This window comes from Myodes glareolus, chromosome 14 (genome assembly GCF_982192425.1).
Source record: "Myodes glareolus chromosome 14, mMyoGla1.1, whole genome shotgun sequence".
Taxonomy (NCBI): domain Eukaryota; kingdom Metazoa; phylum Chordata; class Mammalia; order Rodentia; family Cricetidae; genus Myodes; species Myodes glareolus.
In genome coordinates, this window is record NC_142039.1 from 11538374 (window position 1) to 11566177 (window position 27804).

At 37.4% G+C, this 27804-nt stretch overlaps 1 protein-coding gene across 3 annotated transcripts in view; it reads right to left on the reverse strand.

Moving 5' to 3' along the window:
* The window catches only part of Malrd1 (MAM and LDL receptor class A domain containing 1), a 614092-nt gene that overhangs the window by 389795 nt on the left and 196493 nt on the right, over window positions 1-27804 (reverse strand). For all 3 annotated transcript variants that reach the window (XM_087896346.1, XM_087896345.1, XM_087896344.1), the window contains one exon: window positions 21757-21844. In XM_087896346.1, coding sequence (XP_087752472.1) covers window positions 21757-21844 — 88 coding nt within the window. The remainder of the gene's footprint in view (window positions 1-21756; window positions 21845-27804) is intronic.

Here is a 27804-nt window from a genome sequence, read left to right on the forward strand (position 1 = left end):
GAATTATAAAAATGCATGTTTAAATGGCTAAGATCTATGCTGAGAACAGATTTTCCACTTTTGGAGTTATAATAAAGAGAGAGAAAACCTGCTTAATTTTTGCTATCACATCTAAAATTGAAAAGGTAATGATGGGAGTAAATGATAACTGTTCAGTTAATATGGAAATGGTACCAAATTTGAAAGAAGAAATGAACAGAAAATGTGTTTCCACTGAAAACAGTTATGTTATCAAGCAAGAAGCCTGACAAAAGGATTCACCAAGGATAAAGGAAACAAGCCCTTAAATGTAAGAAAGAAAGATTTACACAGATCCATGGATAGGTGTGGACTGAAACCACACAAACCACTGGAAAGGCTATGCTTGCCAACAGAGAAGCTGCTGGCACATTTGTAACTGAGTTAATGAAGTTGACTATAGAGAAAAAAATAAACCCAAAGCAGTTTCTCTTCTTTGATAAAACATGCTTTTTAAGAAGCTTTCTAGTAGGTCTATTCCTAGTAGAGTGCAAAGGAAGTATTTAGGCATGAAGCACAGGAGAAATGCCCTTGCTATAATATGGCAACAGCGCAGGATGCATAGCTAAATCAGAATGAGTGTGGAGTGAAGACTCCACATGTTCTCAAACAAAAATGAGAATTATCTATAAAGATTCCAACTACATTATTAGAAACCATGAGTGACAGACATTTCATTTATGGAAAGTTTCCCCTAAAGTTCTATTCCAAAAGTGGAATGCTATTTGAAAGAAGAGGGAATGGAATTGAAAAGTGTATTAGATAATGTATCTGGCCATCCAGAAACTATTGGCCATGAAATAAAAATGAAAAAAAAGCTCATCATTCCAACCACAAGCAAGTGTGACAGGGCTTTTTTCAAAGAGATGAAAAAGCATACAGACATATTAAATGAAGAATGAATGAGGCCGGATTCTCTGAATGTGGCTGGCCCGGAGCCTTTCTGAAAAGCCATTGACAATGACACTGGGACTTGTTTCCTCTGCATATACTGGATTTTTGGGATCCAGTCTGTTTGGATACTCACCTTCCTGGACCTGGAGGGAAGGGGGAGGAGCTTGAACTTCCCACAGGGCAGGAAACCCTGACTGCTCTTAGGGATTGAGAGGGAGGAGGAGAGGGAGTGGGGGGGAGTGGGAGGGTGTTGGGAGGAGGGGCGGAAATGGAGACTTTTGTATTTTAATAAACTTTGAGAAAAAAAAAGAATACAAAGCATTTGTAGCATCGTACAAAGATGAAAACTAAGACCCTCTGCATCACTTAGATGAGTTAAAAAGAAAAAGGTGGGGCTGGTAAGATAGTTCCTGGGCAATGTGCTTACACAGGCTTGAAGACCAGAATTCAATCCTCAGAACCTTCATTTTAAAAAGCCTGCCACAGCAGTATGTGCCTTGGATTCCAGAACTGGATAGTTTGAGACAGGCAGATTTCTTCCCTAGGGCCCATCAGCCAGCAAGTCTAGCTGTACTAGTGAAGTATATGTTTAGCAATGGACCCTGTATCCAAAGATAAAGTAGAGGGTGATTGGGGAAAGACACATGACACTGATCTCTAAGCTCCATGTGCTTAGGTACACATACGTGTATACATATACAATCAAACTAGTATGCACAAATAAAAAGCAATAATTTCTGACAGCACTGCTCTTCCAAAGAATGCGAGAAGCAAACAAACAAAAAAGAAAGAAAATTTTTCATCTATATAGATTTGAGCCATCAATCATCTGAGCTTGACATACAATAAATATCAGCTAAGGCTCAGTGATCCTGGTTTCCTGGAAACAGATGAAGCACCAGCAGATGAGAGTGTCCCTGTGTTCACACCTTTCACATCTCATATCCATTACGCCATCCATGTTGTCACATAAGTGTTGTAATAGGAGTGGCCATTGCTCCTTTTACACATAAGGAGGGTTAGTGCAGCATCATAGGTGCTTTGAAGGGGAAAAGAGAGCAAACATTTTCGTATAACCAGATAAAAGAGCGCTAAAGTCTTCTATTTTAAGTTACTCATCTCTTCACATGCCCAATTTATAAACTAAAATTCATCACAGATACAAGTAATATTATACAGAATAAGCAGGCTGTATTTACATACATATGTGTGTGTATACATATATGTTACAACAATAGAAAGAAACCATGAATCTGATAAAGATCATAGGAGTATTTGGGGAAGGGAGGTTTGGAGGGAGAAAGAGGAAGGGGTAAATTATGTAATTATAATCTCAAAAAATAAAATAATTAAAAAGTATCATAAGTATATAGCATATCACAAAATGTCATGGAGACCTACATTGCCTATTTTCACATTTATGTCAATGCACCTATCTATCTGTATGTTCTGATTTGTTTCTCTGCTGCTATAAACACCATGATAAAAAGGAACTTGGGAGGAAAGAGTTTATTGGTCACAGATTACAGCATATTATCGAGGAAAGCCAAAGCAGTCATCGGGAGCCAGCAACTGAAACAGAGACTATGTATGGATAATGTTTACTGACTTGCTTCTTCTGGCTTGCTCACTTACATTCTCTGTTGAATTCAAAACCACTGATCCATGGGTGGCACCATTCACAATGGACTAGACCCTCTCATCAATCATCAATCGAGAAAATCTTCCCTAGGCATGCCCACTAGCCAGTCTGGGAGAGGCAATTTCTCAATAGAAGTTTCCACTTCCCAAGTTATTGTAGTTTGTGTCCAGTAGACAAAAATTAACCAGCACACTCTATGTAATTATCTATGTCTCTATGTGATTAAGTAACTTCCGAGGCTTGGGGTGTTTACTGATATCCTGAAACACATTACTTGTGGATATGGAAAGATTGCTATGGTATATGAAGTAATTTACCAAATGTTACAAAACATTTTATGCACAGATTGCTTTCATATGTTTCACTGGAATATAAAGGAAAATTCCTTTGTAGATCATCTTCTTAAAGGGCTTAAAACTAACTCCAATCAGAAATGAATTTGACGATGAAATAGGTTGTGAACTTCCTGAAAATGGTTCATTCCTGCACTTTTGTCAAAAACACAGATATAATTAAAATTCATAAAGGCAGATATATTGAAAATTCTCAGTTGTATATTCTGTTTCAAAATTGTCATCCATAAGGCAACAAATATACTCGGTTAGGCTCATATCAGCTTTTGCATTTATTTAAATGAGGATATGATGGCATGATCCTGTTCTCTAGTCCATGACAGTCCATTGCTAGATAATATGGCTTTAGTTCAGGGCCTGGGCTGTGGAGCTGATTACACAAAGATCCATATCATTTGCACTCAGGAATGTGCTGTAAGCTCTACTCTGGGTATGCATTTGGAAATATGTTAATTTCAAGGGAGACCCTTAATTTGTGTTCCAAGCTCAGGATATTCTAGAAGAATAAAAGCTTACATGGCAGTGGATCATAAACTCTTTCTTTTTCTTGGCATTGCTTTGCATTATAAATATTTATAGGAAATTCTATTATCTTGAATTCATATATTGTAGTTAAATTTAAACTCATACAATCTATCCTTGACTACTACTTTAGTATTTGCTATACAGCGTACATCTAACCACTGCTTTCAATTTAGTAATTTTTTTATTGTTTTCTGATTCTGACAATGAGTATTTCATGGCAACTGAGCAGCCAAGTGGACTTTGTATAAGTTCAGAAATTTAGTCACTCCAGACATAAAAGACTTTGTAATGCAGTTACTTCAACTTTAATAGTATTCTCCCTTTTTCTTCTTTTCAAAATTATTCTTAACAATGAATCCTTTAAGCATTAATATATGTTAAGAAAATATTATAAAATATGCTTCACTCCACAAATAACACTAAATGAATTATTACTAACTAATAACTCCAGATCCTCATGCTCAGAGAAAAGGAGGAAGAGAGGGAGGAAAAGCGAAGGAAGGGTCAGGAAAGGAGAGACACAGGAAACCCATACCTATTTTTATAGCTACTCCTCCCAAATGCCACCGGCGAAACCACACATCCACATATAAAATTGTACAAATTTATGATTCCGAGTGTATTTTTATAAGTTGAGGTATGCAGTATTTGCCTCTTAGTTACTGCCTAGTGAGCTTAATATAATGTCCTTGAGTTTCATCTTCTGTCTGGGGAAGGCTGTTAGAAAACAGTGTCATGGTTTCAAGGCTTAAACAACTATTTAATTGTCAGTTCAGGAGAATGGGAAATTCAAGATCATAGTGTCAATAGATTGGGATCTAAAAACAGTTCACACATGGACACCTTTTCCTTGTGTCCTCAATTGATGTAAAGAAAAAGTCAATTCCCTTTTTTTTTTCATAGGGGTGCTGCGCATTCTTGTGAATATTTAGGTCCTAATTATCTCTCAAAGGCTCCAGATTTTTGTGCCATCACTCTTAAAGATTGTTATGACTTCAGTATGAAGCAAGCTCACATGTCTGAACTTACATGCCTTGGTTGATTGGCGATGCCATTTTGGAAGATTGTAGAACCCTTGAGAAGTGTGATGTGACTGAAAGAGCAGGCTCAGTCAATGACAGAAAGCCTTGTAGGGCCTATGTACTTAGTCTCCAGTAGAACTTCAATGCTTCCTGGCCAGTGTCAGGCAAGGAGTTGCTGCTACAAGATCCTGATACCAGAGATGGACCTATTGCAGCCACGATGTGTTGTCAAATCTGTGAACCCAAATAAACCCTCACTCTCTATGGTTGTTCCTGCCAGGGTATTTCCATCACAGTGAAAGGTAATTAGTTTTGAAAACTAGCAATAATGTAGTAATAATCTTCATTTCACTTTTGCATATGTGAATATGAGTGTGTTGACTGGTGATGACTTAGATTATGAAACTAGAAGAGGCAGAAAAGATGGAAAAAGACGTTCTAAGGTAGGTTTTGAATAGAAACAGAGTAATGGAACACACACATGAAGAAAAAGTGGAATGGGGCTACTGACAGAAGGCAACTTGATTCCTTCAGATTTTTATCAATTATTAATAAATTTCCTTCAATTATCCATGTATAATTCTTACACACATATAAGTATTTATTTTGGTAAATATTGATATGTTTTATTAGTGAATCTATCTTTTATGAGAAAATCCAGACATGTACAAAATGGTCAAACTTTTTGACATTCTTGCTTTGAGTGTGAGAATCCTTTCTAGTATGTGGTATCATTTGTATTTTCGAGATTCTAAAATCTGTGTACTATACATCAGTATTCTGATAGGCAATTCCTTAGTGATGTATGATAAACATATTTTCATTTGCATATTTGTCCCATTTATAACTGTGAGGATAAATTTGTTCAGATCTCTTGATTATTTTAAAATTTTAATTGTTTTATTAGCATATATTAATTATAAAAATAGTTTTCATTATGACATTTTCATACAAATACATGTATTTCACCCATTGCCCTCTACATACTCACTAATTTCAAATCAAGGTTTCATTACCTAACTCTGAGATATGAAAGTTCCCTGGATGCTTCCAATAGCACTCTTTTATCACAAAGGTCTTTTTCAAGTGTTTTTTCCCAACAATGACTTATTTTATTTTTCATTCTTTAGTATCTTTCAAAGATAAAAAGGTTATAATTTTAATGAAATCCATATAAGTAATGCATTATTTAATAGCTCATGTCTTTTGTTGCTGTAATTAAAATTATCATTAAACCCAGTGTCCTCCAGATTTTATGTCATTTTCTGTGTTTTTTGTAGTTCTGTAACTTTTACATGTAGGTCTTTAATCCATTTTGAGTTAGTTTTTTGTGAAGGATCTATGTGGAGAATTGGTGCTGGGTTTTGCATAGGCCTTTTGAAGAAAGAGGATCTCTCCAGAATCTGATTTCAGGCTTAGCAAAAGTAGTAGGGAGAATAAGCCTTGATGGACTGACCACTCCTGGCTTTGCAAAAGCCTTCTTGACTCTTACCCTAATTACATCTCTAGCAAGTCAATTTCTATATAGTGAAACCTCTTATCTGGAGTTGTTTGAAGGAATCATTTGCCTAAGCAATTCTCAGCTATGAGACACCTGGTTTGCCAGGTTCACTCAAGACTAAGTTTTGCAAAGGTTTTAAAAGTCCTCAGAAGAACTGAAATAAGTATCAGACTTTAAACAAAAGATAACTGTGGAGATTTGGAGACTGTGTTATAAAATGCAGGGATCGTGCCACCCGCGCCAGGGGAGGTGTTGAGTACTGCCTTGGAATCTAAGAGAAGTTCCATGGAATGCTACGGAACATTTCAGAGTGACAAGTCCTCTGGCTTTTACTTCTGAGAGCAAGTGTCGCATACTCCGTGGTTTGCGGAAGTGGCTGCCCTGAGGCTGCAGTCTCAGATGGAAGCAGTTGTTCTGCTCACTGAAGGAAGTCTTAGAATAGATTGGTACAGTGAGATAATGTCTCTGGAGACCCTTGTTTAAAATAGGCTAGGATGTTTTGCAAGCCCCCAGACCACCCTTGCTACTTTAAGCTGCTTTGTGTGCATAATCTAAATAAGTCCTTGGTTAACTCGTGATCTATAGTTCCTCTTTTAGATAAAACTGTTGACTGAAGCAATTGTTTCCAAGGCATATAAAAGGATTACTTAATAAACACACAGCATGCGGTTTGCAAATGCTGTTTTCCTCTCTGCATCCCCTGTGTCCTGGTTTATTTGACACCCTTACCCAGGGACCCCCTATGCACTAGACACAGACAGATAACAACCACTGACCTTGAACCAAAAAAAAAAATAGTTCAATACCTAAGTGTATTGCATCCAACCAGATGCAATGGCTCTGTGGAATATCTCACTACAGAGACTCAGTCTTTTGCCTGAGATGTTCACTAACTCTAAGCAACAGAATCTGTGTAAAAAGACACTTCTCTCCATAATATTTTCTTTATTTTTGGCTCTTTATTTTATATTGTTTATTCTTTATTTGCTCTTTCACTGGTGCCAACTGGCTCTGAACACTACTGTTTCATAGAATAACTTCAAATTGGGTCATACCTATCCTCTGCCTCATTCTGTAATCTCTTTAATATCATCATAGGGTTCTCATACCGATTACAACAATCCTGTCTTCCATTCTTCTTTTTATAAGGCTGTGAATCCCATCTGCAAACCCTGCCTTATAATTTAATCTAATCTGAACTGTAGCCCCAAAGTCCCTTCTCTAACTATCAACAGACAGGGAATGAGGATTTCAGTCTATTAATTTAGAGTGGACACAAAGATTCATCTTATTGAAAATTTGTGGTTTAGTGTTTTGAACTATTATTGTTAAGAATGAGACTAAATTGGTAGCAGTATAATAGATTTGTTTCTTTAAAGAAATAAACGGGCACAATAGCAGAGCCTCAGTTGAAACAAAAATTGCAGAGGCAACATACTAATGGCTGTTTTCCAGCCCCACCGAGAAGCAGAGATTAGTTTGCTTTGATCTGATCTTCTTCCACACAGCTAAGCCACAGGGAAACCAAACCACCTGCACATCTGTCATGTGGAAGATTTCCTAAATTGATGGCTCAGACTCCAGATGGACTTGGTGTTCTAACTCCTTCCGCTGCGAATTCCTTGCAACAAATGTGATAAACTTCAGGCTACACTAATAAATTCTTTTTGATAAAACAGATTTTCTCGCTTGTTTTATGCTGCAATTCTCTCCCCACAGCCATCCCCACATTGATCATTAAGTAGACAGAGTGGCTATCTCACCACCTTTAGTCCTTGATAAAGTTTACCTTGAAAAAGCTTTAGATCTAACTGGTGACTTAATTTGCAGAGCTGTTATTTATATCTCTTAGAGGTAACCATCTATATATTCTGCTTGTGACCTTTCATGTTAAGAAATGACTTCATTTAAAATTCTATAAGGTCACTGGAGCTTAAATTTAATCAATCTTCACACACTTGAGAATGTGGAACTACCTACACCTCCAGGGTCAGGGCACAGGTATTTCCTATGGCACTAAAGACAACAACAGAATAGACTCCGATAAAAGAGCTCCATCTAATAATAATAATAAAGTGTATGTGTAAGCCCCGTTTAAGTGAAGTGGAGTTTCAGACTCAGTTGCGCACCAGGTGTGAGAGTTCAGGCCTTTAACCCCAGGACTGAGGAAGTCAATGCAGGCAGATTCAAGACTTTGAGTCCAGTCTATTCTACGTAGCAGGTCCTAGGCCAGCCAAAGCTATACAGTGAGACCCTATCTCAAACAACAATGCCACCAAAACCCAACAAAATCTTACTGAAGTTATTGTTTGAAATTGATTCATAAAAATCACAGTATAGCTCTTTGTTGCATATTATATCATGCAGTTTATTTTCCTATGGTTGACAGAAAACATAGTCCTTCAAAGTATGTGTGCTTTATAACATGAATGAAATGAAATTTTCATATCTAAATAAGCATTCTGTTACATTGAAGTGAGTTTAGAAGTAGAAAGAAAGCTTGGGATTAAGGTTGTACAATTATTCCCTGGCACTTTCAAGAACAGAACGGCAGTCTTCAAATTAGGACAGCCCATGAACCTCAGCCTAGCAAGTGCAGCCTCTCACAATGACCCTTCAGCAGGTCTTCCTGGAGCTCTCAGAGGACATGGATGATTCTAAGAAGAAACGAGGTCTCTCGATGCAGTGAAAACTCCCCCAAATACAAACATCTGCCCCTGCCCCATGAATGCTTTATCCCTCTAGCAATTTAAAAGCTTTTGTTTTAGTACTACATATCTATTGTACATCCACAAATTATATGGCCACGAAGAAGGCGATAAGGTGGGGAGGCTAAAGCACTTATAGATGGAATTAGAGCATTGAGCTAGCTCATTCTCTTTTCAAAGTTGCTTGTGACTGTCATTTTAACACACATTCATTGTACACATTAATGGGTTTCATTGTGACATTTCAGAACAGGTATTATTGTGTATAGGTTACACACAGCTTGTTTTCTATCTTTCTCACCTTCTGAAGCATGATTAATAAAAACTCAGAGAAAAAAACTGGGGTTCATCCTGACGGTTAGAAAAGCAAAACAGCTGATTTTTTGGCGTTGATCTTGTATCCTGCCACATTACTAAAGGTGTTTATCAGCTGTAGGAGTTCTTTGGTAAAGTTTTTGGGGTCACTTATGTACACTATCATATCACCTGCAAATAACGAAAGTTTGATTTCTTCCATTCCAATTTGAATCCCCTTGATCTCCTTATGTTGTCTTATTGCTATTGCTAGAACTTCTAGCACTATATTGAAGAGGTATGGAGAGAGTGGACAACTTTGTCTTGTTCCTGATTTTAGTGGAATAGCTTTGAATTTCTCTCCATTTAATTTAATGTTAGCTGTCGGTTTGCTGTATATTGCTTTTATTATATTTAGGAATGAACCTTGTGTCCCTAATCTTTCCAAGACCTTTATCATAAAAGAGTGTTGAATTTTGTCAAATGCTTTTTCAGCATCTAATGAAATGATCTTATGGTTTTTTTCCTTCAGTTTATTTATATGACGGATTACATTGATAGATTTTCATATGTTGAACCAGCCCTGCCTCTCTGGGATGAAGCCTAATTGATCATAATGTATAATTTTTTTGGATGTGTTCTTGGATTCGGTTTGCCAGTATTTTATTGAGAATTTTTGCATCTATGTGCATGAGTGAGATTGGTCTCTAATTCTCTTTCTTGGCTAAGTCTTCATTGCCCTCCTATACATAAAGAACAAAGAAGCAGAGAGGGAAATCAGTGAAACATCACCTTTCACAATAGCCACATATAGCATAAAGTGTCTTGGGGTAACTCTAACCATGGAAGTGAAAGACCTATTTGACAAGAACTTTAAGTCTTTGAAGAAAGAAATTGAAGAGGATACCAGAAAATAGAAGGATCTCCCATGCTCTTGGATTGGGAGGATCAACATAGTAAAAATGGCAATTCTACCAAAAGCAATCTACAGATTCAATGCAATCCCCATCAAAATCCCAATAAAATTCTTCACAGACCTTGAGAGAACAATAATCAACTTTATTTGGAAAAACAAAAAGCCCAGGATAGCCAAAACAATCCTATACAATAAAAGTACTTCCGGAGGCATTACCATCCCTGACTTCAAACACTATTACAGAGGTACAGTAATGAAAACAGCTAGGTATCGGCACAAAAACATAGATGTTGATCAATGGAATCGAATCGAAGACCTGGATATTAATCCACAAACCTATGAACACCTGATTTTCGACAAGGAAGCTAAAGGTATACAATGGAAGAAAGAAAGCATCTTTAACAAATGGTGCTGGCATAACTGGATGTCAACCTGTAGAAGAATGAAAATAGATCCATATCACCATGCACAAAACTCAAGTCCAAATGAATTAAAGACCTCAATATTAATCTGACCACACTGAACCTGATAGAAGAGAAAGTGGGACGTAGTCTGCAACACATGGGCACAGGAGACCACCTCCTATGAAGAACCCCAGTAGCACAGACAATAAGGGCAACAATGAATAAATGGAACCTCCTGAAACTGAGAAGCTTCTGTAATGCAAAGAACACTGTCATTAAGACAAAAAGACATCCTACTGAATGGGAGAAGATCTTCACCAACCCCACATCGGACAAAGGTCTGATCTCCAAAATATATAAAGAACTCAAGAAGCTAGTCATTAAAACTCTAATTAACCCTGTTATAAAATGGGGTACTGAACTGAACAGAGAATTCTCAACAGAAGTTCAAATGGCCAAAAGACACTTAAGGTCATCCTCAACCTCCTTAGCGAGCAGGGAAATGCAAATCAAAACAACTCTGAGATACCATTTTACATCTGTCAGAATAGCTAAAATCAAAAACACCAATGATAGCCTATGCTGGAGAGACTATGGAGTAAGGGGAACACTCATCCATTGCTGGTGGGAATACAAACTTTTGCAACCACTTTGGAAATCAGTGTGCCGGTTTCTCAGGAAACTGGGAGTCAACCTACCTCAGGATCCAGCAATTCCACTCTTGGGAATATACCCAAGAGATGCCCAATCATACCACAAAAGCATTTGTTCAAGTATGTTCATAGTCACACTATTTGTAATAGCTAGAACCTGGAAACAACCTAGGTACCCCTAAATAGAAGAATGGATAAAGAAGGTGTGGAACATATACACTTTAGAGTTTTATTCAGAGTAAAAAAAAAAACAATGACACCTTGAATTTTGCATGAAAATGGATGGAAATAGAAAACACTTTACTGAGTGAGATAACCCAGACCCAAAAAGAGGAATATGGTATGTACTCATTCATAAGTGGATTCTAGCCATAAATAAAGGACATTGTACCTATAATTCGTGGATCTAGAGAAACTAAATAAGAAGGTGAACCCAAAGAAAAGCATATAGTTATCCTCCTGAATAGTGGAAGTAGACAAGATTGCCTGATAAAAGTTGGGAGCATGGGTGTGGGGATGGGGTGGGGGTAAAGGGAGATGGGGAGAGAGCGGGAGTAGGGGAGAATTGTGGAAAGCTTGGGGGAATGGCATGGTTGAGATAGAGGAAGGGTGGATATGGGAGCAGGGAAGTAGATATCTTAATTAAGGGAGCCATTTTATGGTTGGCAAGAGACTTGACCCTAGAGGGGTTCCCAGGTGTCCAAGGAGATTTCCCCAGCTTGTTCCTTGAGCAGTAGAGGAGAGGGTGCCTGAACTGGCCTTGTCCCATAGCCATACTGATGAATATCTTGCATATCACCATAGAACCTTCATCTTGCGATGAATGGAGATAGAGACAGAAACCCACATTGGAGCACTGGACTGAGCTCCCAAGGTCCAAATGAAGAGCAGAAGGAGGGAGAACATGAACAAGGAAGTCAGTACAGTGAGGGGTGCGCCCACCCATGGAGTTGGTGGTACTGATCTAATGGGAGCTCACCAAGGACAGCTGGACTGGGACTGAAGGAGCTTGTGATCAAACCCGACTCTCTGACTGTGGCTGACAGACACATGATGGATGACACATGACTCAGTCATGATGGATGACTGAGAAGCCAAGGACAATGGCACTGGGTTGTAATTCTACTGCATGGACTGGCTTTGTGGGAGCCTAGGCTGTTTGGATGCTCACCTTCCTAGACCTGGGTAGAGGGGGGAGGACCTTGGACTTCCAACAGGGCAGGGAACCCTGATTGCTCTTAGGACTGGAGAGGGAGGGGGAGGGAGAGTAGGGGGAGTGGGAGGAAAATGGGAGGAGGAGAGGAGGTGGAAATTTTTAAGAATTAAAAAAATAGAAAATAAAAGCACCAAAAAAAGAAAGAAAGAAAGAAAAGAAAGAGAAAGAAAGAAAGAAAGAAAGAAAGAAAAGAAAGAGAAAGAAAGAGAGAGAGAAAGAAATAAAGGAAGGAACGAAGGAACGAAGGAACGAAGGAAGGAACGAAGGAAGGAACGAAGGAAGGAACGAAGGAAGGAAGGAAAGCAAAACAGCTAGTCACTGGCTCTTACCTCGACCACAGTCTGAAATAGCAATTCTGCCTCCAGGAATCACAGAACAAGACTGTGCTGGTTATCTGTCTCCTCCCATTTTATAATCCGCTCTAGTTCTGGGATTAAAGGCATGTACCACTACTGCCTGGTTTCTATGGCAGACAAATGTGTATACTGGGATTAAAGGTTTATGTTATTGCTGCCTGGTCTATACGGGTAGGTAGTGTGCTGTTTTACTTTTCTAATCCCCAAGAAAGTTTTATTTATTCAAATACAATAGAAAAGCCACTACAACCTTCAGTCTCCTTCATAGCCCTTAAGGGCCTTCTAATTCTTTTGGTTGTGGTTTCCACACATAAAAGAAAACATGTAATACTTGACTTCTGTCTGTCTTTTTTTTTCAATATGATTTCATCCACCTTCATTAATTTTCCTTAAAATTCTAGGATGTCCATCTTATATTCCATTTGCAACACACATAACAATTTTCTTTGTCTATTCATGTGCTGGAGGGTATCTAGGCTAATTCCATATCTTAATTATTGTGACTAATACCACAATAAACATGATTAACTATGTAAAAAAAGAAAGAGCAGCTAAGAAAAGTTCCCTCTGAAATCTAAGCACTTTTACATTCATTTTGTCATTTTTGTGAATGAGTATTGTGTTTGCATCATTTCCACCAAATACTTTCCCTTCCCCAACTTCTTCTACCCCTGCACTCCCTTTAAATCTCATGACCTCTTCTTTAATTGGTATTCTTTCATACATACACACGTGTGTGTGTGAGTCTACTTAGTACTGCTTATGTGTACATGGACTTAAGGCTGACCCCTTGGGATTGGATAATTTATCAGGGGCTCATCCCAGAAGGAGACTAAGTATCTCTCTTAAGTTAGGAGGGGGGCCTCATGAGACTGCTCCAGACACCTTGGAATGTCAGCTTGTGTTAGCATTATGAAGGTCTTGTTTAGGTGACCATATTGTCAAATATTCTGACAGTTTTACTAACTGATAATTAGAATAGAAACATTGATATAAAGAGTAAATATTGAGTAAAAATGTTGTTTGTATAGAATTAAAGCTAATTGTTATCAGCATAATGTAAACTGTCACACACTCATACACATAAGGAATTAGAAAACAAAAAGGTCCAACATATACTCTAGGCTAATGAGAACCCTTTGGCAAAAAGCTAATGAGAATGCTTGGAACTGAGAAAGCTGTATTGTAATACTGCTTTCTTTGATGAGGGTCATGGTAGAGATAAGGGAACAGAGAGATGTGAGAACCATTCTAAGTTGCAGTTGACAGAATTTACCAATGGATAAGTATAAAGGGAACTCTAAGTTATGGCTAAATTTCAGCCTAGGGTTAGTGAATAAAAAATGCTGTCAAGAAAAAAATAGCAAGAAAATCATTGTTGGGGGAGGTCACTATTTGGTTCTCAATCACCTGGATAGCTTAGACCCGAAATAATCACACAGAAACTGTATTAATTAAATCACTGCTTGGCCCATTAGCTCTAGCTTCCTTTTGGCTAACTCCTATCACTTAATTTAACCCATCTCCATGAATCTGTGCATCACCACGATGTTGTGGCCTACCAGCAAAGTTTCAGCACGTCTATCTCTGGAAGCAGCTCCATGACTTCTCCCTGACTCCCCCTTCTTCCTCCCATGCTATAGGCCAAGCCAGTGTTCTTTATTCATTAACCAATAGAACCAACACATAGACAAAAGGACCACCCATATCAAATCATGGAGAAAGAAAAGCTGGAGCTGAGGCAAGGTAAAAGAATAATTACCCATCTAGCTATTTCTATACAAATTAATAGGTGATACAGAAAGCGTAACTACTTTGGAAATTAGTTCAATGATTTGTAATTGCATGAATTTTAATTTTCATTCTATATCATTGTATCACTGAACAAAAATGATGGTTTAATTAGTACTAAAAGCAAATTGATGACTAAAAATGAAGCTACAGGCATTCATCCTACCTTATCCAACACAATAACAAAAGAAAAACAGCTGAGAAGTATATATAGCAGTATATTATTAAGTCTTATTTTTGTTTGTGTTCATTGAACAAAAGACTGTAGGACATTCTTTTATGGAACATTCAGCTTCAAGGGGCTTTGTGGTTTGGACCAAAAGTCTCATTTGTTAGGAAGCTAACACAGAGCCAAATAGTTCAGACAGGTTTTTAAGTTTCATATTTTTCATCCCAAACTTGAAGCAGAAAATTGGGCCTAATGGTCTGTAACAGACACTTCCTCCCTTTGTGTCTGTCTCCAGCAGTTTTACTCTGGCCATCTTGGCACCATTAGCCACAGAACATTTTTAGCAGAATAACTGGAGAATCTAGAGTTTCGGTGGTGATTAACCCTACTTCTTGTGTTCCTTTTTCTTCTTCAGTGTCCCCAAAGCCACAATGATTCTATCTCCAAACTGGGAAATCATGTAATCACTCTCGTCATTAAAATCAGACAAATTTACACTGCAAGATCTTTCCTGTCCTGAAGCTTTACTGTCATCTGGGTCACTTGTGTTCTGTAAAATAATATTTTACAGTTTAAAGAAGATAGCATTGTCTCTTTTTTTAGGGTTAGTGTATCTGATTATCAGTGTGCTAGTGTTTCACATCACGAACCCAAGATATACATCCATTTGGGTAACGTGTCTCTTCATTTCTCAACATAAGGCTAGACAGTAAACTTACTAATGCGACTCAGCAGTTAACAGCTAGCAAGCTTGGATGGAGCAGGATTGTTCTCAATACTTAAAACATTATAGGAATGGTCTGGGACTGTAGTTCAGTACAATCATACTTTTCTAGCAGGCTTTGGGCTCCCATCTCACCCCTAGCCCTACCAGAAGGGATGCAAGATTATAAAACACATATTCTTATACCATATTATAAAGCCCATTTATAAGTTTCCTATCTAGATAGGAATTTATACATTCTCTGTCCTTATAAGTCCTAGTACGTTAAGAATACTTCCTGCTACCCAACTGCAAGGCTTAACTACATGGATGTAGGTAAATGTACACATATCATATCCTAATATGGGCTGTAATTGTGTTCTTTCCTGCCTCCTCTGATTTAAATTTCAGACAGGAATGTTGTCCTTCAACTCTGGTTTCTGTTAGTGGAGGTATGACATGTGAAAGTGGATTCATAGCTTAGGACTTCAGGGTGTTTTGCAGAATTCTGAATAGGAAATTGATACCATTGCTATTTTTGTTATAAGTTAACGCACATGTTTGAGATATAGAAGTATATTATGTGGCTATATGTAAATGAAAATAGTTTTTAAAGAAATTCATCTGACATACAATAGGGAATTTTTATGTGGAAGCATTTAATACTTAAGAAATAGTAAAATAGAATACATATTCAAGATATCTAAAATATCTAAAAGTTTAACATTGCTCTATCTAACCATTTCTTCAAGCAAATATTTATTATTATCTCCACTTTCCATTACTTGGCTAGTAGCTAGAGACCAAACAGCCAACAAATAATATGACTGCTTTCTTATATCTACAACTGTTATTGGGGAATAGAGAAACTTTACTTTAAGGGTAATATGTGATGTGTAGAAAATAAATTTTCTAAATTTATGGGGAAAAGATAAAAAATGCCAAAAAGAATCTATGTAGGTGGTGTTCCAGGTATTTACTAAATAAGCAGATGTTGAGGGGAGATCAGGAAAAATCACTGGAGGGGAGTAAATAGACACCCAGAAGAAGCACATGCCAGGAAGAGGAAAAGTGTAAGTCCAGACAGAGATCTGAACTGGAGAGAGGGGAAAAACATTAGGTAGGAGGCCTTTCTCTATAGTTACAGAATATACAGGCTCACCGTAGAAAGGGAAGTCATGAAGTCTGAGGAATCCAGTCATTTATTCCTCAGTTCTTAACTGAAGTTTGGTTTCGCTTTGTTTGACATCGGACTCTTAGGGTTGAAGATCAGGAAAGAGGACTGAGTATAATTTACTAAAATTACACACAAGGCTCAAAAAATGTCTTCATTGATTCTTTTTACAAAGATTAACTTCAGATATAAATAGCATGATATCAGATTCAGAAGTTAGACGTCTATTAATTGAATCGTTGGCTGTTAAAATGGCTAATTGAGGCTGGGCAGTGGTGGCATATGCCTTTGATCCCAGCACTTAGGAGGTTGAAGCAGGTGAATATCTGTAAGTTCAAGGCCACACTGGTTTTCAAAGTGAGTTCTAGGACAGCCGGGACTGTTACACAGAGAAATTCTGTCTCCAAAAACAAAAATTTAAAAAAAAGTGCTAATTCAGATTGCAAGATGATTAGGTCTTTTAAAGCAAGATTAGCACCAATAGTTGAAAGTGCCACTGATATTGTATCTCACATTTAAGATATTGCTTTGATAGGAGAAGTAATTTTTAGAAATTTTAAGAAAAATCAAAATTTTTATGGTAAACAAGGTCATCTAAAAAGGGATTGGAGGCAAGACGCTCCTAAAAACAACATTCTTCTTAGAGATGATTCAAAGAGAGGGTCCCAACCTTCTGTAGTAGGCAGAAAATATGGCAAAGGCCAGCATTGAACTAATGAATATAGATCAACAAGGGACAGACAAGGTAACCATTTGCCATGGGGAATGCACTGAGGGCTCTCCTGGAGGTTCAAATATTAAAGTGGGCCTGTGAGCATCAGAGAAACTCATCCACAGGGCAATTAAAAGACATAATACCTGTTGTTAATAACCACACAGCTCTGGCTATGATTAAGCAGAACAACTTCTACAGATACAACAAAAAGTTCAGGAGAAATATTGAATACTAGGAAAAAACCTGTTGAATTAAATCAGGCTGTATACTTTAAAGATGTATTGACCTCAGAATAGAAATTAGGATATGTGTTACACTGGGGATGATGCTTTGCATTTGTTTCCACAGGAGAAGAAAATACCATCAAGACAGATAATGATTAGATTCAAACCCTGGAAAACTGTTGATTAGGAGAAGTAATAGTTCATCAAACTGCATGGCCATTTCAGTAAACTAACTTATACAACTAATAAATGTCTTTTATGTGATCAGACAAACCTGCCAGAAAGAGAAACTCCCCAAAGTAAAAGTTAGGGAAGGGTTTTGCTTTCTCTTTACAGGAGAATAAAAATATTCCACTTTAAAAAAAAATCTAAAGACCAATGGATAAATAAGACATTTGAAGAAAGATGAATCATCCAGGGCCAATCCTAAGAAAAAGAGTAAATTGGCTTAATGCTTAATTTCAAACAGAAAAAATAACTATATAAATGTTTTCAATTGTTTGTTTCTGCTGTTCTCTATAGACATATAAGGCAAATGGTCTTTTTGTGGTCCCAACTCAATCAAAAATTAAGGTTTGCTTTGGAGTTGGAGTGTGACTCTGTCCTTCTCAAAACTCAAGTGTGCTTGTTAGAGAAAAATCTAAAACCTCTGCTTCATGTCAGAAGAGTCACCTGGTACGAAACAGAAGAAAAATCAAAAGGAGGGAACTATTCTATTGGCAACTCATGATCTGCTGATTTTACTTTGACTCATTAAAATTTTTATAAGATATAAATATTATCTCAAACTTTATAAAAATAATATATATTTAAACTTTCGGTCATGATATTAATGGTCATATAGGGTACTAACTAATTCTCGAAATAGACTTGATTTAGCTTCCTGGATACGATTTCAGGCTTCAGTCCAAAACAGGTAATTGGAAATTAGACTTGTGAATCTCTGTATATTAAATAGATTGTTGTTCTTTTACCTCTCCAAGATCTGTTGCATATGATATTTAAAATGTTTAGGTTTTCTGCTGTGAATTATGACTATTCCTATCAGAGACTTTTGAAATCTCCAAAAAAATGATGGGGCCTCACAATGACGATCACACCTGAATTATGGTAATGCCACTAATATGACAAATACCACCCTAAAATCAGTTTTGAACTACAAACGTCTCAGGACAATTTCAAGGTAGTTAATTAAAATTGTCCAGCATCACAGAATACTCCAGCCAGAACTTCAGATAAGCCTTGCACTTTCCCATCACACTAAGACTGGATAACAGCAAGCTCTCCCAGGACTTGGTCTTTATCTCAGTTTTTTTCAGGGTTCGCTAATGATGTCATCTCCTCCAGACAGTAGGAAGTAATTTTAAGAACACAATGCCCACATTCCCAAGAGATAGGGTGGATAGTTTTTGGTTATTTGGTGAACGCTGTCATCATTTAAGGGGCTTGACTGCAAGTCGTTGTTGATCATGGTCAGAGAAGAAACTAAGCAAAGGAGATTAGATTCAGGAAAGGGAACATGGTGGGATATAGGAACAATTGGCTAAAAAAACAGATTATTCAATCAACTTTCAAACTAAAAAAAAACTACTTGTCTTAAATATTTTACAGTGGTATGGGTTTTTGTATATTGATAGAAATTTAAGGTTATTTTTATTATACTGCATATATGCTTCTAGTCTTGTTTAAGATATCTCTGTATATTGATAAATATTTAATATGATTTCTGCTATACTGTATAATGTTTCTATTCTTAAGATATTTTTGTATAATGATACAAATTTAATTTTTGTTTTACTGTATATATTTCTATTATTCTTTAAGGCATTGTACCTAGGCAGCTCATTTTAAAATGTAATGTAAAGTTTTAGTCCTTGAAAGCCATTTTGGATAATAAAGAAAGACATGTTAGTTAGTCATCTATAAGAACCAAACTTATAGTCATGTTAGGTATGTTTTCAAGGTAAAAGACAGATATATCTTAAATAGATAAATGTTCTTCAAACACTTCAGAGGCCAACAAAATATGGTATTTAAAACACTTTAATAACATAAGGTTTTTCATGACAGTGAGACTTCACTGCTCTGGTAGCAGCAATTCACTTCAAAAACTGATGATGGACAATCAGAGAACCTTGATATGGATTTTGCTTTCAATGTGACAAAGTTAGCCATTTGGTCAAGAAACTGACCTTATGCTGACTGCTGACAGTATGCTGTTTAAATTGAATGAACAGTACCCAAAAAAATAGTGACTGCCAAAGCAAGATAGGAAAGTCCTTTAAAATTTCCTGATTCACAGAAAGCTATGTCAGATATTCAAGGCCTGTAGGTTGACGATGGCCATACCAATGTTGCGGAGGAATATTAGGGTGACTGTCCAAAAAGCCAGATGTCTCTATCATCTCTATAGTTTTAGAAGTTTGCTCTACACTCCCTGTTTACTAAGGTAATATTACATCTTTCTGGGGTCTCTGATAGGGTGGACGACTAAATAGTCATAGCTACAATTTTTCTTAATAATGATAGAAAGGAAATTAAGTACACAACTTGGAAGTCACCAAGAGAGAATAGATAATAAAGTAGTTTTTCTGAAGTTGCTTAATAAACATAGACTGAACACTGTAAATGTAATTCTTATTAAATAATTGTTATTGTTGCATATAGTTTTACTATGTTAGACTTAAATGAAGTATTTCCTTTTTATTTAGGTGAAAAAGAAAAAATGTTATGGGAGACTTGTTTGTATTGTTGCTTCAAGACTTCCAACGGAGTTTGGGCAATGAGTCTGAGGGTGGAATTCACATTCAGCAGGCTGGAATGAGTCTGAGGGTGGAACTCACATTCAGCAGGCTGGAATGAGTCTGAGGGTGGAATTCACATTCAGCAGGCTGGAATGAACCATGGTGTTTTCTAGTGAACTCATAGGAAGATAGAGAGACTCAAAGAGCCATAAGGAGGGGCTTGGAAAGATTTAAGGGTCCTTTCAATATAAGAAAGGTGAAGAGGAGGCCAGCTGATCCTTTTCTTTGTCACTATGTAGATCTATCCGATTTATACCCTAATATCTGACTCCCAAGCATTATTCATTAACAAAGCAAGAAAAAGCAACAATAGACCATTTACAAAGCAAATAGAATAATCTTTGAAACAATGCTGGCGTTAGGCAAGAGCAAATGAGTGAGTTGGGTCTAGAAAGATCTGAGCCAAAAGATGGCCAGGTATATGCATATGGAATGGTCACATTTACTAAAACATAAATGAGTGATGAATCTGCCTTCTTACTGGCCTCTCATAGAAAGATTTAACTTTGTACAGTGTTCTGTGGAATAGCTAGACACCATTGACATCAGCCACTACTACCAGAATGATGAGATGGGGAAGGATCCTAACAACATAGAAGGAAGCAGGGTGCAGCACCTAAACATGCTTTAAGGTCTTTCACACAGGGACGCCAATGTGAGGGGACAATGCTGAGTTAAAATTTCTACAATTAGGCTGGTGTAGTGGTTCATGCCTTTAATCCCAACACTCAGACAGGCAGAGGTGATCTCTATATTTGAGGCCAGCCTGATCTACAGTGCAAATTCCAGGACAGTGAGTGCTACACAGAGAAATCCTATTTCAAAAGACAAACAAACAAACCACAACAAAATGATATCAACAAATCAGGTACTCTTAGATGCCAGTATATTCAGCAAGTGACATTAGTCTTTCATGTCATTTGATTTAAGAGCATCCAAAAATATTTAAGATATTTTTATGATTTTATAAATCATATAAAAATATGATTTAAGATATCCATAAATATCCAAAGTGATATTTATGAATTTCACTACCAGTTTTCTAGTCTATTGTGAATTGTAGAATAGGAGCATCCCCTTCTCCATACCATGTGCCAAGCCTGGGCTGTTCTAAATCTTAGTGGTTTTCCTCCTTATCACTGTGATTCTTATTAGATGTTGAGCACAGATATGGAGTTTAGGAGAAAGATTGCAAGTACAGAAATATATCTTAAAAACAGTCTCTTTTCAATAGATATAAATAAAAAATGTGGAAACAATAGGTTGTAAACAGTTCCTCGGAATAGTTAACAGTACATTCTAAATTTAGATTACCAGTGTCACTGAAGATGAATGAGATGCTAATGAAATCTAAAAACCACAATAAGTCTATAAACAACTCAATAATTACTACATTGGAATAATTTTTTTATAATCACTTAAGTCTCACAAAGATCATAACTTCAGATATGACTTCCTAGTATTTTGAATATGACAAGTGATTAAAACCAGATTCAAACAGCTTTCCTATGTTCCTGTTTTAAGACTATTCATTAGCAGAGATTTACTATATTTTTCACTGTATATTTAAGGAACTGCAAAAAATGAGGGCACTTGAGTTTACTCCTGAATATGAAGTATTTATTTCCTTGTTGATTTTTCCAAATAAACAGATTTGGAAATGCTCTCTCTTACCTGGGTAGAGGGTACAGTCCATGAATGACAGATCATCAATCGCAATATCTCCAGTGATGCCATCTCCAACTGAAGCCACTATCAAGATCTGAGGGATAAAACAAGAGTGTTGAATTATGAATGAAATTATACAAACCTATGACTGAGAAAGAATTTACAAGTCTGGGGAGACGGCTCATTCATTATGTAAGTCTGAGGTCCTTTGTTTGTTTCCTTACACTAACGTAAAAATTGTGGGTTCTGTTGAGGACCTTTAATCTTAGCATTGGGGAGGTGGGGACAGGAGGATTCTAGGGGCTCAATGGACAGACAGTCTAAGCCTGATTGGTAAGATCAGGATCTCAGTGGGAGAAAGACCGTCACTCATAGAGATGGCTATGGTTCACGAGGGTGACAACCAGGCTTGTAGTCTGAGCTCCACATGCCCACACAACTGTGCTTGTACCACCAATCACATGCACCTTCCTACACAATGTATGCATGTATGAATGTGTAAACACACACATATACATATATATACCACATGCATACATAAGTGAATTTGTACTAGCATTTACATAACCTTCCTACAGACATATATCCATAAATGTAAAACCGCACATACATAGATGCACCCACATAAACACACACACACACACACACACACACACACACACACACAGAACAAATGAAAGGAAAACTCTTGGCTTCCTGGTTATAGGAATTTTAGCACTACCGAGCCTATTTTGATGCTGAGTCTCATTCTATCTCTACTGTGTCCTTTGTAGCTTGGGTCCCAGAAATCTGACTGAGGGAATGAAGAAAAGACTGACACACAGACACAAGTACAGAAAAGCTGGGGTAAGGGCAACTGAATACCTGACAAAGCACTGCTAAATACTCAGCAACCAGGAACCTTGGTGCATTTATTATCTATAGCAAAGGAGAGAAGTTAGCTAAACTCTGCTGGAGGTCTCTGGTGGCAGCAATCTCAGACTATAAACATCCCAGAAGAGAAAACTATAGTTGAGAGTTTTGCACACCCTAGTTAATCATTTGGAAATGATTAAAACTCTCTATCAACATTCCCGCTGAGGGCTGAAGAAGGCGTTTCTGTCCCCTGATCCTGACCTGTAAGGAAGGCATTGTCAATTTCCCATGGCCCTGAGGCTGCTTTGCTCCTTGTCAGTCATATATATTCACATGGGGTTTCACACACTGAATCTGACGACATCCAATTGCCTTTAATCTCACCATACAGCTCCACCCTCTTTTCCCAAGAGAATTCCAAGTGGTTCCAAGACAATGTGATTGTCTTGTTTCCTTCTGACCTTTAGGCACCTAAGGTTCACTCACTCCTTCCCTCTTCCAGTTTTCCCCTTTTGTCTTTCATCAAGAGTTCATCCACTTCTCAGGTTAAATGTCCACACCCCTTCAGGAGTAATTTTAAGTGTTTTTCAACATGCATCTGAAACTGATGAATCCACATTGATCTCCTTGGAACCGGACTAATCACTGCAACTCACGTGACTATGTTACAGAATCTGTAACTCCACCAAAACCCTAGAAAAGGGGGCAATACTGGCGAATCACTATAGTATACAGCAGATTGTGATTAAAGCTGAGATTTAGTGTAATAGAATTAATCATGATGAATTATTTTAATACTTATGCAAATGTGTGGCATACTTACATGGCAACTTGGTATAATTTAATAAATGAGTACTTGACACAAATCCAGCTTTAAGAGAAAAAGCATTCTCTTTTCCATTATTAAAGCAAAAGAGAATTTCCATTCGTGCCTCCTTCACAAATGCTGAATGTAGAAGCAGAATTTTTATTTCACTTCTCTTGTCAAATCCTATCCTGCACTGACTGCTATCTTGCCCCTCATTTATGAATCAGCCCATCCAAGAAGGAAGGTTTGAAAGGTCAAGTTTGCTGACCTTAAACCACTTGGTAACTGCAGCAAACTTTTCTTTCTTTCTTTTTAGTTTGTTTGTTTGTTTAATATTTTTCAGGCCAGGGCATCATAAAGTTTTGTCAACATGAGAAAGATTTAACAATTCAAATTCTAGGCAAATACAGTTCACCTGCTATTTCCTGAGAAGAGCTTATGTACTTGACAAAATGCACTATTTTCATTACCATCATGACAGAACAAAATATTGCCACGAGTTGCTCCACAGGAAGAAATCCATGTCAGGTATTGTAAACTCAGTTAAAAAAATAAAAATCCATGACTAAAAAGGTCTAGGTTAAATATATTGTTTAACTAAATTCACAAAATGACAATGCATGTTTATGGCCTCAGACAAAACTCCTCTCAACCTCATCAGAGAGGCTTCTCTTTGCAATGATAATCACAAATATAGTGACTGTGCTTGGTCAAGGTACTAAAATTAGGTGACAGTTGGGTGCTCAACCCTATAAAAGGCATTTGTACCATTCCCTCTAAGGTTCAGGGAATATTGTGGAAAATAGGACAAAAAGAATATAGGGATAAAAACTTTCAAATACACACCAAGGCATGGCATAGCTGTCATACCCATGTTTACACAACTTAAGCTGCCTGCTGACCTGCACAGATTAGGTCTGTCAACTGTCAATCATAGATCAAAGAGGAATCCAATTGGCTAGATGAATTCTGGTGGAGGGGTAGTAGTTGTTAATTGTTTTCAATTGTGTACCCATGCAGGAGCCTACCCTCACACCAATAGACATTTCCAAATCATAATCACAAAGAAAATGCTAGTTAAAATCAGTGGGTCATAAAATAAAACAATAGATATGAATGTAGAAAAGGGGTATGTTGGGAGGAGGAGGGAAGGAGAGAGGTGGGAAGAGAATAAGGATGCCAGAGTCAAGGTGAGAGAAATAGTAATGTACTGTACAAATGTATGTAAGTGTCAAAGAAAATATCTAAGATTTTTTTAAAAAAAAACTATTGGAATAGAAAACAAAATGCAGAAAACATATTCAGGATAAAATCCTACAAATATCAATAAACAGAAATCAACCATGGAATTTTGCAAAAATTACTATAAAAAATGTATATTGAAGAAAAGCCCATGAATAGCTGGAAATAGCCAACAACTAGCTCAGCTCAGAAGTAAGAAAAGGGAAATCAGGTAAATAAAGACACTGTGATTCATACACACAACCCATGGTTGTCATTAGCGTAGCAATATGCATGGAGAGAAAAATAATATCAGGATCCAAATATTTAATGAAAGAATACAGCTTTAGCCCATGGTAATATCCATGCAGTAACTTTAGTTAAATAAACAATATATAGCTTTATTCTCGGATAGAGGCTCACCTATTGTCTTTGTATAGCCACAAAATAAGGAACTGGTCAATTTTATTAAAAGTTACAGGAGTGTCATGTAGCCTAGAGAATGCCCACAGAGGTGAACATTACATTTGGAAGACTGTTGCTTACATGGCTTATTTCTGTTAGAGATCACTCTATATAAACTGGCAAGCACATTGTTGCTGCCTCTCAAAGAAGATAGGCAGGTCCTGCAATAACACAGAATTGAACCATATATAACATTTGCCAAAATATCATGATGTTAAGGAAATATCATATGAGCATTCTTGAGACTAACAGACAGTAGTTTCAAGTTCTGATATAAAAAATGCTCAATTCTATGTCTTATAGACAGTATTTTTCAATAAGTGGTCAAACAAATCATTTATTTTTTTGCAGAACTTGATTATGATTTATTTTCTTTTTTTCTCCTTTTTATTACTTAAAAAAATAGCAATCTAAATTCCCACCTCCTCCCAGTCCCCTCCCTCTCCTGCCACAGACCCTCCCCGCCAACCCTCCAACTCTAAGGGAGTGCCATGCACCCTACCCTATGGAAAGTCTAAAACCCTTCCTACTACATCTAGGTTGAGCAAGGTTTACATACAAAGAGAATAGGATCCCATGAAGCCAGTATATGAATCCCAGTGTCACTATCAGTGGCTCCTCAGTCTGCCCCAGCTGTCAACCCCCTTCAGAGGGGTTTGGTTTCTCCCATGGTCGTTCACTCCCAATGCAGTTGGAGTTGGTGAGCTACCATTAATTCAAGCAAACTGTCTCAGTGGATGACGCCCTCATGGTCTTTAATTCCTTGTTCATACTCTCACTCCCTCCACTCTTCAGCTGGATCTTGGGAGCTCAGTCCAGTGCTCTGATGTGGGTCATTGCCTCTGTTCCCATCTGTTGTTGGACAAAGAGTCTGTGGTGATATTTAAGATAATCATCAGTCTGACTACAGGGTAAGGTCAGTTCAGACACTCTCTCCTCTATTGCTTAGGGTCTCAGTTGGGTTCATCTCTGTGGGTTCTTGGGCATTTTTCTAGAGCCAGGTTTCTTGCTAACTCCATAATGGCTCCCTCAATCAGATGCCCCTCAACTGAAGAATGGATAAAGAAAGTGTGGCACATCTACACATTAGAGTACTACTCAGCAGTAAAAAAATAATGACATCTTGAATTTTACATGCAAATGGACAGAATTAGAAAACATCATCCTGAGTGAGGTAACCCAGACCCAAAGAAATAAATATGGTATGTACTCACTCATAAGTGGATACTAGTCATAAACAAAGGGGCAATGAGTCTATAGTTCAGGATCCTAGAGAAACTAAGTAATAAAGTGAACCCAAAGAAAAACATATATAGACTCACTTGGAAATTGGAATCAGACAAAAATTTGGGGAGCAGGGGGTGGAGAGTAGGTGGGGGAGAAGGGGGTTGAGAAGAACTTGAGGGAATGGGATGGTTGAGATAGAAGAAGCACAGATATGAGAGCAAGGAAGGAGACAAACAAGTCATTCAAAAAAACTCCTAGGGGGTGGTCAGATGACTCAGCAAGCAAAGGAGCTTCACAACAAGTTAGAGAACCTGAGTTTGCTCCCCTTGACCCACATTGTGGAAGAAGAGAATCCACTCTTGCTAGTTGTACCCTGATTCCCACACACATACTATGGCGAACACTCCCGTCACCCAGTAAATACATATAATAAATAAATGAATAAACATAACACTTAGTTACACATCATAGTCTTAAAACTAGTTTTTCAAATATTTGTATAAACTACTTCTGCCCTATATTTAAGTACATAAAAAATTCTTAAATTATCATGAATAATCTGGAAATTAGTATGTCTCTGCATTCATGTGTCTGTATGCAATCATACATACAAAATATCTTTGTTCTGAAAATTCCTCTTTATATCTAGTGTTGTTTTTAGAGTGAATAGAAGTACATTGAAATATTAGTGCCATATGCAAATGGTACGGGAGAATTGTCTGTATTCTGTCAATCATGTATTTTAATAAAACACTGATTGGCCAGGAAGGAAGTAGAGGCGGGTCAACCAGACAGGAAGAAGAGGCGGGGCAATGAGAATAGGAGAAGGCTAGGGAGGAGGAAGCTCCCTCTGCCATTCCTGCCCAGACCATCGAAGAGGCAACATGTGAGCTGTCACACTGAGAAAGGTACTGAGCCATGTGGCTAATGTAGATAAGGATAATGGGGTAACATAAGTTATAAGAGCTAATAAGTAGCCTGACCTAATGGACCAATCAGTTTATAATCTTATGGAGTACTGTGTATGATTTTCTTTGGGAATTGTCAGCTGTGGGGTACTGGGTGGGACAGAAACCCCAACAAGTCGGCCCTCATGTTACATGCAAGATAATTGCATTCTGGAAATTAGGGAAGCCACATTTAATGCCCACGTCCCATTGCACTTTATTAAATACCTTAATATACTATTAAAAATCCAGTTCAGTGCAAACTATGGCTTTCTTAGCGTACAGGTCACAACTCTGGAGGTTACAAAGAATTGGGAAAGAATTTGGCAAAAGATTTTTTGATGCACATAACCATAAATTAATTCAAAAACTAGCATGGTGTAATTGAGATGTCTTGGCAGCAGTCACCTATGCTGTATCACAGACCTTCCTACATCCATGAATCTAAATACACAGCATATGTATTTTGCTTATACATGTCCTGGTACCATGGGATACCCACAGACACTGCCTGAAACACCACAGTTCAGA